At 35.2% G+C, this 14,483-nt stretch overlaps 1 protein-coding gene across 1 annotated transcript in view; it reads right to left on the minus strand.

Moving 5' to 3' along the window:
- The window catches only part of NUP205 (nucleoporin 205), a 49,680-nt gene that overhangs the window by 20,331 nt on the left and 14,866 nt on the right, over positions 1-14,483 (minus strand). Inside the window, exons 11-25 of the mRNA XM_039354103.1 lie at positions 13,963-14,113; positions 12,897-13,102; positions 12,459-12,641; positions 10,814-10,864; positions 7,358-7,567; positions 6,174-6,273; positions 5,381-5,518; positions 4,964-5,153; positions 4,353-4,473; positions 3,599-3,680; positions 2,969-3,133; positions 2,415-2,539; positions 1,888-2,002; positions 1,337-1,486; positions 734-808 (exon numbers count right to left, since the gene is read on the minus strand). Of these exons, the coding sequence (XP_039210037.1) occupies positions 734-808; positions 1,337-1,486; positions 1,888-2,002; positions 2,415-2,539; positions 2,969-3,133; positions 3,599-3,680; positions 4,353-4,473; positions 4,964-5,153; positions 5,381-5,518; positions 6,174-6,273; positions 7,358-7,567; positions 10,814-10,864; positions 12,459-12,641; positions 12,897-13,102; positions 13,963-14,113 (2,062 nt within the window). The remainder of the gene's footprint in view (positions 1-733; positions 809-1,336; positions 1,487-1,887; positions 2,003-2,414; positions 2,540-2,968; positions 3,134-3,598; positions 3,681-4,352; positions 4,474-4,963; positions 5,154-5,380; positions 5,519-6,173; positions 6,274-7,357; positions 7,568-10,813; positions 10,865-12,458; positions 12,642-12,896; positions 13,103-13,962; positions 14,114-14,483) is intronic.

The raw sequence follows: 14,483 nt of genomic DNA on the forward strand, positions 1-14,483 counted from the left end.
AAACTTCAAATGATTTATCGATTTCTGCATTGTGCCCACTCATTTCTTTGTAATGTATTAAGTTGCTTCTTACTATGCAGTGCTCTAGAATTTCATGTTAAATAACAGCACAGAAATATCACAAAATATATATGCTAGAAGCCAAAAAATGAATGTATTATATAAACATATAATACTTATATAGACATTTATTTATCATTTACAAATTTAAGTGTATTATGATTTTTCTAACAAATTTTAAATGTTCTGATTATAATAAACAGCCAGGCAAAAAAGACAGAGCCAGACAGCTTGGTCTAGGGCAGACATGTCAAACTTGTGACGTCAACATATTGGGACTGTTTTGCCATTGCCAGCAATGGGGTGGGCATGGCTTCTGCGTAACGCATCCGGCCCACGGGCCGGCAGTTTGACACTCCTGGTCTAGGGTAACCAGGGGTGCCAGCATTCCCAGGAGGTGTGAGATGGCATTTCAGAGATATGACAAGAGTGTGGATTGTATTCCTTAGTGATAAGGATAATTACTTTTGTAGGGGGTGAGAACATTAATCAAACATTTTCAAGGAATGTGGGGTATAGAAAAGGTTGGGAAGGCACTAGAATAGAAACCAGGAGACTGAGTTCTAGTCTGTCTTAGAAATGAAAGCTGCTATAGTTTTATTGCAGCAATCAACATAATGGTCTCTGTATTCCTAATTAAAATCTGAAAAGTAGGTCTTTGCAAGTAACTTACCCTTGGAAACAGTATCAAAGTGAAGGAATCCAGTGACAGAACGACTATCATCTTCTATCCCTCCTTCACCATCAGCTAAGAAAATTGAATTTTAAAAATTAAAATTAATTTATAAGCCACCCAATTTCATCACAGCATAAATTTAAAATAAAATACAAAATGTCTGTGCATTTTAAAGCAGCTGCACAAACTGAAAGATACAAACTTCTTTAATACTCCAAAGAGAAGTGCTTCGCTTATACTAACATAACTTTGTTACACATTGATAGCAATAAATTCCATCCAATCCTAATTTACACTTAGAGAGATGAACAATAAAAGCTATGTATCCTGTTAATAAGGCAAGAACAATGTGTTATACTGAATAATTTGCTATTAATTGCTATTAATATGTCATCTTTGACTAAACCAATATCTCCATTATCTAAGTAATGTTTGCTTCCCTCACTCCTAAAATCGTAACTGTGAGACGAACTAGGAAATGTTATGGTAAAAGTTGTAACAACTGGATATGAAAGTGATAGCTAATTCAGAAAAGAAAAAAAATGGCCTTTAGGTATAATAGTCTTAACCCTTCTATCTCTCCAGCCCTATTCCATTTACCTAAATAAGATTTGACTGGCACATCATCAAGAAGGAGCTGTAACAATCTCTGTGTGTGAGAACGCTGGCGGTTCAGGGAAGTAACTCGCAATTCTATAGATGCAGTTTTCATTAGCCATGACATCTGATTCAAGGCAGGAATCTCATGCTCTGAGTAGAAGTGAAAGAAACAGTACAGCATAGTTAAATATTCACATTGGGAAAACATAGCCCTCCTACTCTGACATGCTTTGAAACCTTAGCTTAGACTGTTTGAGAGCAGTCATATTGCAATGTGGTCCAATTCCAAAATGAGATTCCTCAACGGTCATGCTTCCTGACTATTCTTTCCCAATGCTGAGGTGGAAAAGAAGCAAAAAAGAAAGGATAGGATGCATGAAGTGCCACAAAAGAAGGGAGATGTATTTCTCTTCTTTCCAAGGCAAGATTTCTAATATTCTAAGATAAAAATAGCTTTTCTGCAAAACTAAAGTATTTCAACTTAGAATGAAACAATGTTTCAAAGCAATAGAATAAAATACCTCCAATTAAAAATGCATTTCAAGTGTTACCTTTGACACAAAAAGGAAGGTGCTGCAGCTGAGAGAATAAAAAATCCTGGCTAGTCCTCAAATATCTCATAGTTGGTCCTGATGTGTCTGAGCACGCACATAACTGATAGATCACCTGTTAATCCCAAAAAAATTTCATGTTTGTGTTTGGGTATAAACAAAAAAACATGCATTCCTTTTAAAATTTTACAAGAATATTGGGTTAAAAAACCTGAATTATTAATAACACAGTGTTAAAACTGCCTTCACTGATTTAAATGACTTACATGTAACAGCTCTATTTTTAAAAATCAGCTTAGGCTCCAATGCTATAAAGTGAAGGATTCAGATATATAATTATCTAAAAGAAAATATCCCCGAATTCAAAGAGGCATCTTTCTCTGTAATCATATGTAGGCCTGTGATATAAATTATTGTAAGAATCAAAATAGCACTATAAAACTACAAAAAGCTACAAAAACACTTAAAGCTGATTGGCTGTATATACAAAATTTAAATTCAAAATTTACTCAAAATTTCTTTCATACCTGATAACACAACTCTGCTAGATGTGGAGATTCCCGAACTGCTGTGGGATCAGATCTTGTTCCAGTACCATTCTCTAATATATTCAAAATAGCATGAAGGCAAGTACGAGGGCAACCCAACACACCTTAAAAAATTTAAGACCCTTGTTTAGATAAACAGTATATAAGGCATAATACGGTAATTCACATGGAAAATAAAAAACCAAATTTCATTCTGTTTGAAGTTTTAGTGTACTTTTTATGATACTAGCTAGAAATGGCAAAGAGTTTGCTCTTGTAAAATTACAGTAGTTTAATGTTGCATTTTATTACAAATGGGATATGATGGATAAAAGTATCCAGATTTGCAGAGTTTGCATCTAGATGCACTTTCTACAATGCACTGATTTTAAAATTTAAAACATTTAACATTTTTTCTGTGTACCATATTAATATCATGCTATACTGGAAAATTAAAATAAAATAAAATATCACTATCCAAGTATAGTTTTTTTCCAGATGGTAACTAGCCACTTCCCTCTTTCTCTATTATCAGAGCACTCTTAGTTAGGTACCTGGATCTTGCAGATTTGTAGTGCTGACAGGCTTCCTAAATTCATAACCAAGAAGATACAGAGCAAGATTGGGTGGCTTGCACTCCAGAGAGGTAATGAGAAGGTTCAGAATATTAATCCTTGTTTCATGGAATATCGGTGCTTGTTTCCTTTCAAGTTCAAATTCTTTGAATCAAGCACACACATTTATATTAAAAGTGGATTATCCAGCAAGCATTCAGTTAATGCATATGTATGTTTAATTAGTCTAATTTACAACCATCTGCAAATTTCTCAATGAGCAACAGAAATACAAGTATGAAAACTTATGTTTAAAGTATTTCAGAAGGTATCAATCTGTTTCTGAATTAACCGTATAATCATCATGTCACCCATAAATATAAATTATGGAAAACAGAACACTTAATATATTTGTGAAATTATTTTGTAAATATAATTTTTTGGCACTCTTTTGGCAGGCTAACTATAATTTTGTTAAAAATTATAAGAACTAAAATTTTAAATAGTAGACTTCTAAATGCAGTCTTTCTTTATTATTCTATCTTCTGAAATTAAAAGAATAACATAGTGCAAATAAACACAAGCATTTTCATTTTTGAAAATAAAAAATAAAATGATCAACCTTCATACCTTCATCAGGATTAATTAATTCTTCTGCAGTTTCATTGTCCAAACATTCCACAAATCCAGCCATTAGTTTCTGACTGATACTCTAGATTTGTAATTAAAAGAAAAGCAATATAATAAGATATTACTAGATGATTTACTGGTACATAAACAAAAATATATACAAACCTAGAATAGTACACAAAAAAATGCTCAAATAAGCCATACATTACTAAAGTTGTGCTACATTATTTCAGAGCTATCACATTTCAGCAGAAACAAAACCTAGAATATTTTAGTTGTTCCAGGCATCAGTTGAAATAAACATGTGAAGGATTCTCCAAATGATTTTATGGGATGAGTAGAGCAAGGCTGGGGTGCATTATCATCTCCCTTCCCTCCTCCTCATGCCTTATGTGCCACACTACAGATCCCCCATCTGTCCATCACTGCCTCTTTCTTTTCTCTGCTTAGCCATTTACACGGCATCACAAAGGAAACATCCAGTCCTAGGTTTTTCCTGTTTCCCCCTCCCCACAAAAAAAAACCCTTTTGCTTGGAATAATCATGATTCAGTCTGTATCAAAAACAAAATAGATCCATTTCACATACTTGAAAAACGTGGGTTTTGGTCAGAGAACAGGTTAGCTCAAACCAGCTGTTCTGCTCATGGAATGGCTCAAACCCAGAACATTTGCACATCACTATTAATAAATCATTTGCTGATAATTGGATAACAATTCCCCTTTTCTTGCTTAAAAAAATTAATTGCAATTACCTGGTCTTGTGTGAAGTCTCCAATCAGCTTGACCTGAATGTTAGAATTGCAAGAAATGCAACAAAGGATCTTGGAACTTTCAAAAGCCAGTTCAGGATTGGTATTACCATGATAAAGGTACCTTTAAAATATAACATTATAGAGAAATAATGATGGCAACCCATGTATTGATAGAATGTCAGAGAAATCCTATACCTGTATTTTTTTTTTACAATGTACCTGGAATACATAGGTGTAACTTTATTCAAATCATTATCCTATACTTGGGAAGAAAAGCAGCTTATGTTTTATCTCCTAATTCAATTGTTTCTTAAATCCCAATTTCTACAGGCCACATGAACAGATTATAACATCAAATTAATTAAATTAAAATATAATATTATTCACAATATAAATAGAAATTGTTTGGAAATGTTCTTAACAAATGCACAGCTCAATCCTATGAATTACTGTAGATGAATAGGGGGACAGTATTCTATTTTTCTGAAGCCAGCTATTAATGGAATTTTTCTAAACACTCATGCTATAGGAACATCTGGAACAGATACACTCTGAGTAAAAACGCAGCATTTCTAAAGTCACAGCAGGTTTTTTAATTTTTTGGGACTTACCTGGCAATATTTACCACATGATCAGCTTTTTTAGTACGAGGATTGATTCCTTGCAGCAGCTGTTCTAGTGAGGTAACAATGAGAGAGAGATGGCTTTCTCTTAAGAAGTCCATGAAAAGGTTCTCTTTCTGTAGAGTTAGATTGAGCAGCCCAAGACAATACTGTACAGCCTTCTCCAAATGCTTTTTACCTAAAGAAAACAAATCAAACAATCAGATCACACATTCATGATTCCCCCACAAGGGGGAAATGGAGAAGGGGAATAATTCACAGTGAGTTTACACAAGTACTTGGATGGAGGCAACAAACAACCCATCAAGAAATGTCAGTTTTGAGTCATCAGATTTTTTTCAGCAGTCTATACTAGAGTCATGTAGATATTTCGATATCTTAATTAAAAAGAAACTTGCAACTTACCAGGGAAAGGTGCATAGGTATCTAGCTGTTTAACTCCTTCTTCCAACAAGCTAAGACACAATTCCAACATAGGTGATTCATTCAAAAGATGATACATCAGGTTAAATCCAGGTGGTTTATAAGCTATTACTTCTTCTCCTAGAAAATGAAATGTATATTTATGTGTTATTTATGAGATTGCAATTTACCAGCATAAATGTAAAACTAATCATTGTCATTTTCATTTTTTCCTTCTCTTTCTCCGTGTAAAGATTTAAAGTGTAAAATCCCAATTTTCCCACGAAATTCTTTAATTTATTCTTGAAACCTTGCCTTTTCTCTGAACTGCCCCCTTTTCAAGTGAGCTAAAGCAAAAAAGTGAATTCTCACCTTTATACGAACCACTATAATCTTTTTTGGGATTTATATCACTTATTCCATCTCCAGATATTTAGCCTTATTTTAAAAGGCTTTCCCTTGTCAGTGCCTCCCTCTTCCTATTCTACTTCTAAGTCTTTCCTAAATTTTCATTGGGGAAAAAATGATTTTTAACACTACCACAGTTCTAAAAATGCCACTGCATCTAAATCCTTTTTCATATTTCTACATGTAAGCATCCACACCATTCCCTACTGTAACATTGTACATAGAAATCTCATTGAACTATAAATATTCCTGCTTATGTTTTGAGGAGCACTTAGAATATAATTAGCAGTCACCAACAGATCAGAAAAAAAAACTCCATGAGATTTTGTTGGCTTTCTTTCCCAGCAAGAGACCAAAAATAGGTAAAAAGAGATCAGCAACAGCCTACCTTGTAAATCTACATATTGGTCCACAAAATCTTCAAGTTGGGGTTCATAGTCACTCAGCAACTTATAAAAGACCTCCAGAACTACTTCAGCTACTTCCCACTGTCAAAAAGCCATGTCCAAAATATTCATTTAATTTTTAAAAATGTTATAAAGTTATATTTTAATTCAATGAGTTGGATCCAATTTTTTTCCTGCCAGAAGGAGCTTAAATGAGACATTTCCTGATATAAGACTTGTTCCACTGAAATAAATCTTGAAGAAATCTTTAACTCAACCAACTCCCAATATAAAATAGTTCCAAAAAAGAAATTAAATCAACCCCACTATATACATTGGCCAATACTCACATTCTATAGAAATGAAATCCAGTAACATTGTATATATTAATTCCTCCAGTTTATTATTGTGCAAATAAATCACAATAGCGCCTTTTTCAGGTTAGCTGATATAGGATTGCATTTAGGGAAGAAAGTCTTGTTTAAACTTCCATATATGATTGAAAAAAGTCTGGATTGGAATTTTAGGTCACAAAGATATAACAAAAATTATAATGTTTAAATAATATAATTATTATTATAATTATTATAACAATATAATTATTAATATGTTATAATATAATTATTGTGTTATAATATAAATAATTATAATATAATTATTAATATGTAAACATTGGAAAGGAGCAATTAGCTTGCTGTACAAGCTAAAAGTAAATGGAGGTCTCTAACTTCAGTTTCCAGTTTAAAAGTTGAAACAATGTGTTGAATCAAATCAGTAAAATATCTAGAAAGTTTAGCAGCAATTTCCCAGCATTTGCAACAACAAATTCAGTCCTACTTGAAACACTTTTCCATTTGCAGAACTTATTCTGAGTTCTGACTTTCAGTACAAGGTCTGAGGAAACCACAGATTTTATAAGTCTATAATGGCTATTTAAAAAATAATTCTATTATTGTTTAAATTTGCTGTTCACCATCCACAGCTACATGTTGAGTGGGAGATAATACAGAGCAAATCAAATCAATACATGAATGTCCCTTGTAACAACATGGTAGATTATTGTTACTACTATTGCTATAGGATTTTTCAAAGGAATACAGAAATATTACATAATCAAAATAAAGATGATACAAAGACAAATTTGCATAGATTTGTAGTAATATGCATTATAAGATGTAATGTTTACCTTTTCAGCAGCTCTCCGGTAGGCCCTGGTCCGAAATCGAAGAAATACAGATTCTCTCAGAAAATGAAGGTACGGTTCAAATCCTGGTGGGCGCAGCCCAGCACCCAGGTTAGAAGGAAATGAACTCTCTACTAGGGTACTGATGAGCCGGCAGAAGGCACGAGTTAAAGGATATTCCTCACACCGGGATTCTACTTCATTCAATTCAACCTTCCAAGAATATAAATTCCAAACATGTTACTTTTTAAACACAATGGCAACACACCACCTCATTTACCACCCTTAAATAAGCTCATGCAAATGCTTCTTCCAGTTTTCTCAAAGGCCCTTCATCAAAAAAAACCCAAACCATTTTATAATTTCAGTCTATAATGTTTAATCTAATAAACAGATAATTTATCATCATTTACAGTATCTACAAATACTGTGCCACTGTGAATTAGAGACTGTTGAACCTAAGGGTAGTCCTCAACTTACAATCATTCAGTGACCATTTGAAGTTATAACGGCATTGAAAAAAGTGACTTATGACCATTTTTCTCACTTACAACCGTTGCAGCATCCCCATGGTCATGTGATCAAAATCCAGACACTTAGCACCTAGTTCATATTTATGACAGTTGCAGTGTCCCAGAATCATGTGATCGTCTTTTGTGACCTTCTGACAAGCAAAGTCAATGGCCAAGTCAGATTCACTTAACAAACATGTTACTAACTTAACAACTGCAGTGATTCACTTAAGAAAGATTGTAAAATGGGACAAATGTCATTTAACAAATGTCTTGCTTAGCAACAGAAATGTTGGGTTCAATTGTGGTCATAAGTTGAGAACTACCTGCATTACAAAACTTGTAATGAAAGCCTCAGCGTCATAGAAGTTATACTGCAATTTATACAATAGTATACATAGACAAACTTCCAGATTGCCATTTTTAAAACCCTAAACAGACTAAACTTTCAACATCAGAAGAAGGATATATCTAAATTTGTATGGCAGGGGAAAATAAATGAGTTAAATATAAGGTTGCAGGATGCAAAGGGTAGAGGATGATTGGGTTTACCTATTTGAAACTGTGCTATTTGCTATTTGGTTTGGATGAAGCAGCTGATGCTGCTAGAAATAAAAGCTTTGGAATTAAAGCACATGACCTGAGATTTGGATGGTTTGGCTTTCTGGGATACGCCGAAGTCAAAATTAATGTGAATTTAAAAAATCATTATATTAGAAGTGGCATATTGACAATATGGAATAGATATAAATCTAGTTTTTGCCTGAAAACACCTTTGCGACTCTTAGCACAACAAGCTTTTTATAAAATGAGAAATAGTAGGCAAACACAAATGGCTAACTTATAGTGAGATACTGGAATTTGGTCAAGAAGGCTACAAAAGAAAACTTTAAAAAAATTGCTGGCAAGAGGACATAGATGCTTAAAATTTCCAGGTTATTAGAAAGATTTAAAGTAGACAAAAGAGTTTATGGTTTTGAACATTGTAAGACTGAGTTTGAAATGAAATTATGTACAAATGATAAACATGTAATTGTTAAAATGTATACACTTGACTTGAAATGTGAAACAGAAGAATATGGGAAAGAATGGATGATAAAGTGGGCTAAAAACTGTTTACTGGGAGCAATGGTTGAAACCACTGAAATTTACATGTTAAAATCTTAAAAAAGAATTTTTATAAAATGATGTACTGTTGATATATGTCACTAGAGAAATTGTCTAGAATGTATAAAGGTACTTCAAATTCATGTTGGAAATGTAAACAAGAAGGAATGTTCTATCATGCTTGGTCAATACGTTCAAAAGGTATACAATTTTGGATTCAAATATGTATACTGATTGAGAGAATTTTGCAGATTAATATACAATTGAGACTATAGGACTTTCTTACGGGACCGGTGGACAAAGAATTGCAAAAAAGTCATGGAAATTTGTACAGTATATAATAATTGCAGTAAGATTATTGTAGGCACAAAAAATGGAAAGAGTCCTATAGTGAAGAAATAGTTGGTGAAGATGATGGAAGTCTCTGAGATGGCTAAGTTGGCTTGATTAGAGAAAAGACATTTGTGTTTATTGCTGACTGAAAACTCCTTATGAGCTTTTTGAAGAAGACAAAATGAACTTGATTTATGGTTTTGGTGATTAAATAGGATAGATTATAGAAATAAGAGAAACATGTTGTAATTTTAAAGATTTATCATTTATAATTGTATTTATAACTGTTGTAAAGAACATCAGAAGCTACTTCTCTGTATCTTTTTTCTTTTCAATTTTTCTTTTACTTTCTTTCCTTTCTTGCACTTTTTTCTCTTGGATTTTTTCCTTTTTTCCTTTTATATTAGTTTCTATTAATTTTTATCTTCCTTTTTAAAACTTTAAAGGGGGGAGACGGGGGGGGGGAGGAGAATGAGTTATAAAGAATGAAATTCAATTCTTCAGAATCCCTTTCATTTGTAGAACTTGTTAAGTCAGGATTGCCCTCAGGGAATTACCTGAAGAAAATGGGCAAGGGGGAGTAGATAAATTTTGGAAAGCTTAGAATTGATCTATGCTGCTTTAATATTTAAGGCAGCAGTCCCCAACCTTTGTGGCTTGGTGGCCTGGCTGGGAGAGGGGAAAAGGGGAATCAGGCTGTGCATGGCAGGCCGCCGCACACCTTGACTCACATGAGCGGCAGGCCAGCACACCACGCACACATACTCAACTGCAAGTTGAGCTGCATGCACATATGCATGCCGGCCCATCGCTTGTGTGCGACAAGTTGTGTGCGTGCATGTGTGCCGGTCCATTGCTCAGGTGAGTCAGTTGCGTGTGTGCGCTGGCTTGCGGCCAGTTGCAAATAGGCCTGGGGGTTGGGGACCCTTGATTTAAGGCTCCAAACCATCTTAAATAATTCCAAGTTAAATACAATTATAATTACAAAAGGATTTAGCTGCAATTTGAGTATCACTGTTTTCACACTTACAAGTTTATTCTACAGCATCCAGAAAATAAGGAAGATTTAAATCTGCACAGATCAGATTATTGATCCTATTTTTTAAACTGGATTGAGGCTCTAGCCAATGATATAATGGATTTTTGGTAAATGTATGTTGTTTTCTTTCTTGTGATTTTGTTTTAAAAAGCAGTATGTTTTCAAGTGTCAGGCACACGCAAACCAGATCCTCACCTGAAAGGTTCAAGCTCACTGCTGTATTATATTCTGCCTATTACACAGGAAGTTCCACACATTGCCAGACTTAGACTGGGAACAGATAAGATTCTACAGAGCTCAAAGGAGAGAGGATCAGTCCTGCACAGGACTCAAGGCTAAATCTATGATTGAGGCCTCCTTCTGCCTAGAAGGGTATTTCCCAACATTAAGTTACTGAAAGATAACAACTGTCTCATGCTATATAATCAAATATTCATCAAATAGAATGACTAAGTACAGACAATTTACCTCAATACCAATGGCTTGTCTTTGGCCTGGAGTTCTTACAGTCTGCAATATCTTCCAAAATAAATGGGAGAGAAATGAAATGTTTGTCACCATTAGCAAAATAATACGATATTAAAGGAATGAACTAGTATTACATTGCTGATTGCACAAAACTTTAGTGATAGGTCCTGCTCCAAAATTAAAGCACCTGCACTCTTCTTTCTATACTTTTTTGTGTTTATTAAGTGTGTATGTGTGTATATGTGTGTGCATGTGTATGTGTGTATACACACATACACACATACACACACACACACACACACACACACACACACACACATCTTAAGTGTTTTTTATGATGCATCCGGTCAGCCCAAATAAGGGAAGAAGAAATCTTTTGCCTGTATCAGCCCCAATCTAGGGCTATCCACAGGCAGCAGTCGCTACTGCGACAATCATCTTTGTTAGCAATCCAAATTCAACACATATACGTATACATATACATACATACATACACACACACACACACACACACACACACACACACACATAAAGACAACAGAACAACTATTAATGATGCTGATGATAGCAAGAATTTTCATAAGAATATCTTGGACTGTGATTTGTTAAATCGTGTTAAAGCAAAGTTAAAACAAATTCCTCTAATGGCCCTCTTCTGTAAGAAACAATTTTGTTGACAGAATTTTGAGTTTAAAACGTTTTCCACTAAATCTTTTTTATTTCTTACATACAATCAGATTTCTTGCCTCTCTATCATCTACTTCCCATCTACTAGCAGGGATTTGTAATATAAAAAGAAAAACAATACACTAAAGTTGGAAGGGCATTCAGGAATTCAGTTTTGCTCAACAGATTTTCTTATTTTGCAGACCAACTTTCCAAATTGGAAAACATAAAATAATAGCAATAGCTCTTTGACTTATATACCACTTCATAGTGCTTTGCAGCCCTCTCTAAACAGTTTACAAAAGCCAGCATATTGCCCCCAGCAACTTGGGTCCTCATTTTACCGACCCTAGAAAGATGGAAGGCTGAGTCAACCTTGAGCCAGTCAGGATCAAACTCCTGGCAGTGAGCTGAATTAGCCTGCAATACTTCATTCTAATCACTGTGCCACCACAGCTCTAAAATAAGTTGGACAAAGTACAGAGCAGAGATAAACTTCCTCTTACAACAGTGGTGGCAAACCTATGGCACGCGTGTCAGAGGCGGCACTCAGAGCCCTCTCTGTGGGCACGCGTGCCGTGCTCTGGAGATGGCGAGGGACTGGCCCCCGCCGCCCTGGCCCCACCCACCCAGTCTGCCATGACCACCACGGCCACGGCCACCCGGCATCCGGTGATAAATAAGTGGGTTTTGGGTTGCTCAATGAATTTAGCCGTTGAGAAACAGTAGTCTAGAGCAGTGGTGGCGAACCTATGGTACGCGTGCCAGAGGCGGCACTCAGAGCCCTCTCTGTGGGCACGCGTGCCGTGCTCCGGAGATGGCGAGGGACTGGCCCCCGCCGCCCTGGCCCCACTTACCCAGTCTGCCGTGACCACCACGGCCACGGCCACCCGGCATCTGGTGATAAATAAGTGGGTTTTGGGTTGCAGTTTGGGCGCTGGGCCTCTAAAAGTTTCGCCATCACTGCCTTACAAGATACCTGTGTGTATTCCAATGATTGCCATAGTGAAGCAGCAATTTCTGGAGATTTCCCAAAGGCTGAGAGAGTTTCTAAGAACTCTGCTTTCAAAATTGGGTGTATGCTACATTGCAGAAGTCCCAGAATAACAACTACTGGTGTCCACTGAGGATGTTCACAGAGAGCCAGTCGCGCATTTTCACTCTGAAAAATTAAGAAAAACTGTCATTGTTTAATGATATAAAGCCTTGTCAGTTACAGTGTCCATTATACCAAAAATGAACATTTAGAATTGTAACATTTTCTTATACATTATTTTTCTCCCACCAAATTTACCTTCAGTTAAATTAGATATATGGCCACCTCTTAGCTCCTTTTGCATTTATTCCTGCCAAATATGTCAGTGACTATTGAATAATGTACCAACTGAATTTTTTCATATCTCAAGTAACTACCTACCCATTTCACGATAGTCTTAGTAAGCTGCAGAAAGGCAATTAATCCATCCTGTTCTTTCTGTGTAATGCCTCTGAGAGGAAGATGACGATACTGAATGCTCTCTGCGCTTGGCAAATCTTTACGTAAATGTTCATGGTACAGCATCAAGGAATGGAAGAAGTGTTCCCAAGAGACAGGACTGCCACCTGCTCCTTGGATGTTTTCAGCTGAATGAAAAAAAACCTATAATGTAGATTATATTAAATAAACTACAGGTGAAAAAAACATTTTCCTAAACTCAATCTCATTGAGTTGCTAAAATCATTTAGACTAAGGCTAAGACCAAAGCCCATTCCTAAGTGAGGAATGCATATAGTATTAAAGTTCCCCAAAATTGCTTCCTTGTTTGATTCTTTTCCTTAAAAAGAGTTCTTTTCCTTAAAAAGAGTTCTTTCCTTTATCATCTCCTGCTTTAGGGCCTTTACTCACTTTTATTTATGGATAAACGGATAGAGATTACAGCTGTCATCATTCTTCTCTACTCCACTACAAATTCCTATTAACTGTCTTCATTCACTGACATTGTTATATGAACAAAATTAGCAAATATATAATTAAAAGTGAGTTAATTATCCAGTTTTGGATGCAAAAAGACAGAAAACATATAAAACAGAAAAAAATTGGTTTACCAATTATTTAAAAAGTCAAGCTTTTTATAATTATCAATCATGCAGGAATTATAGATTTCCTAGTGATGATCTCCCCACAAAAATGTGAGTTAATAAATGAAAATAAAGAATGTAATGATCAAGGATGGCATATTTACCTTTAAACTTTTATGTATTTAGTTTTTCATTTAAGAGCATGTTCTATGAAATACTAATTAAAAGCTTTATTATATATGCTAAGCATTAACTTGAAATGCCCTATGAATAGGCAATAAAAAGGCGTCATGACATAATAAATATGAAAATCTTCAGTCAAAGTGCTCAGCTACTTCCCTGAAGAAACTTGTATTTAAGTTTATGCTTATGTGAATGGAAATAAAATATCAAAACATTCAGCTATGTGATGCTATATTTCTTACCATGAGTACTACCATTACCCTTTAGCAAAGTAAAGCAATAATGAGAACACCGAGGTCCATTGGCCAATCCCCGGAGCATTTTCAGATAAGGAATATAAATTGTGGAAGGAAGCAGGTCTCCCATTTGTCTAACAAATTTTGATAAAACAACCTGCAATATAAACAAAGATTCATCTAAGTAGAAATACCTATCCAAAGAAAGTCTTGACATTTGTTTTCAAATATCTCTGGCTAACACGTATAGGGAGTCCTTGACTTATGACCACAACTGGGATAGTTGCTCAGTGATGTGGTTGTTAAGTGAATCACACCCAATTTTATGACTTTTTGCCAGAGCCATTAAGCAAATAGTGTGGTCATTAAATGAATCATATGAACAGTAAGCAAATCCACTCTCCCTCCCTCCCTGACTCTCCCAGTCAGAAGCCTCCTATGCAAGTTTCAATGGCAATCGCTGTGACTCTAGGACACTGCAACTCTCATAAATACAAGCTGGTTGCCAAGCACCTGCAGCAACTTTG

The sequence above is a fragment of the Crotalus tigris genome, unplaced genomic scaffold, assembly GCF_016545835.1.
Source record: "Crotalus tigris isolate CLP2741 ecotype Arizona unplaced genomic scaffold, ASM1654583v1 scf7180000018548.2558034, whole genome shotgun sequence".
Classification (NCBI taxonomy): domain Eukaryota; kingdom Metazoa; phylum Chordata; class Lepidosauria; order Squamata; family Viperidae; genus Crotalus; species Crotalus tigris.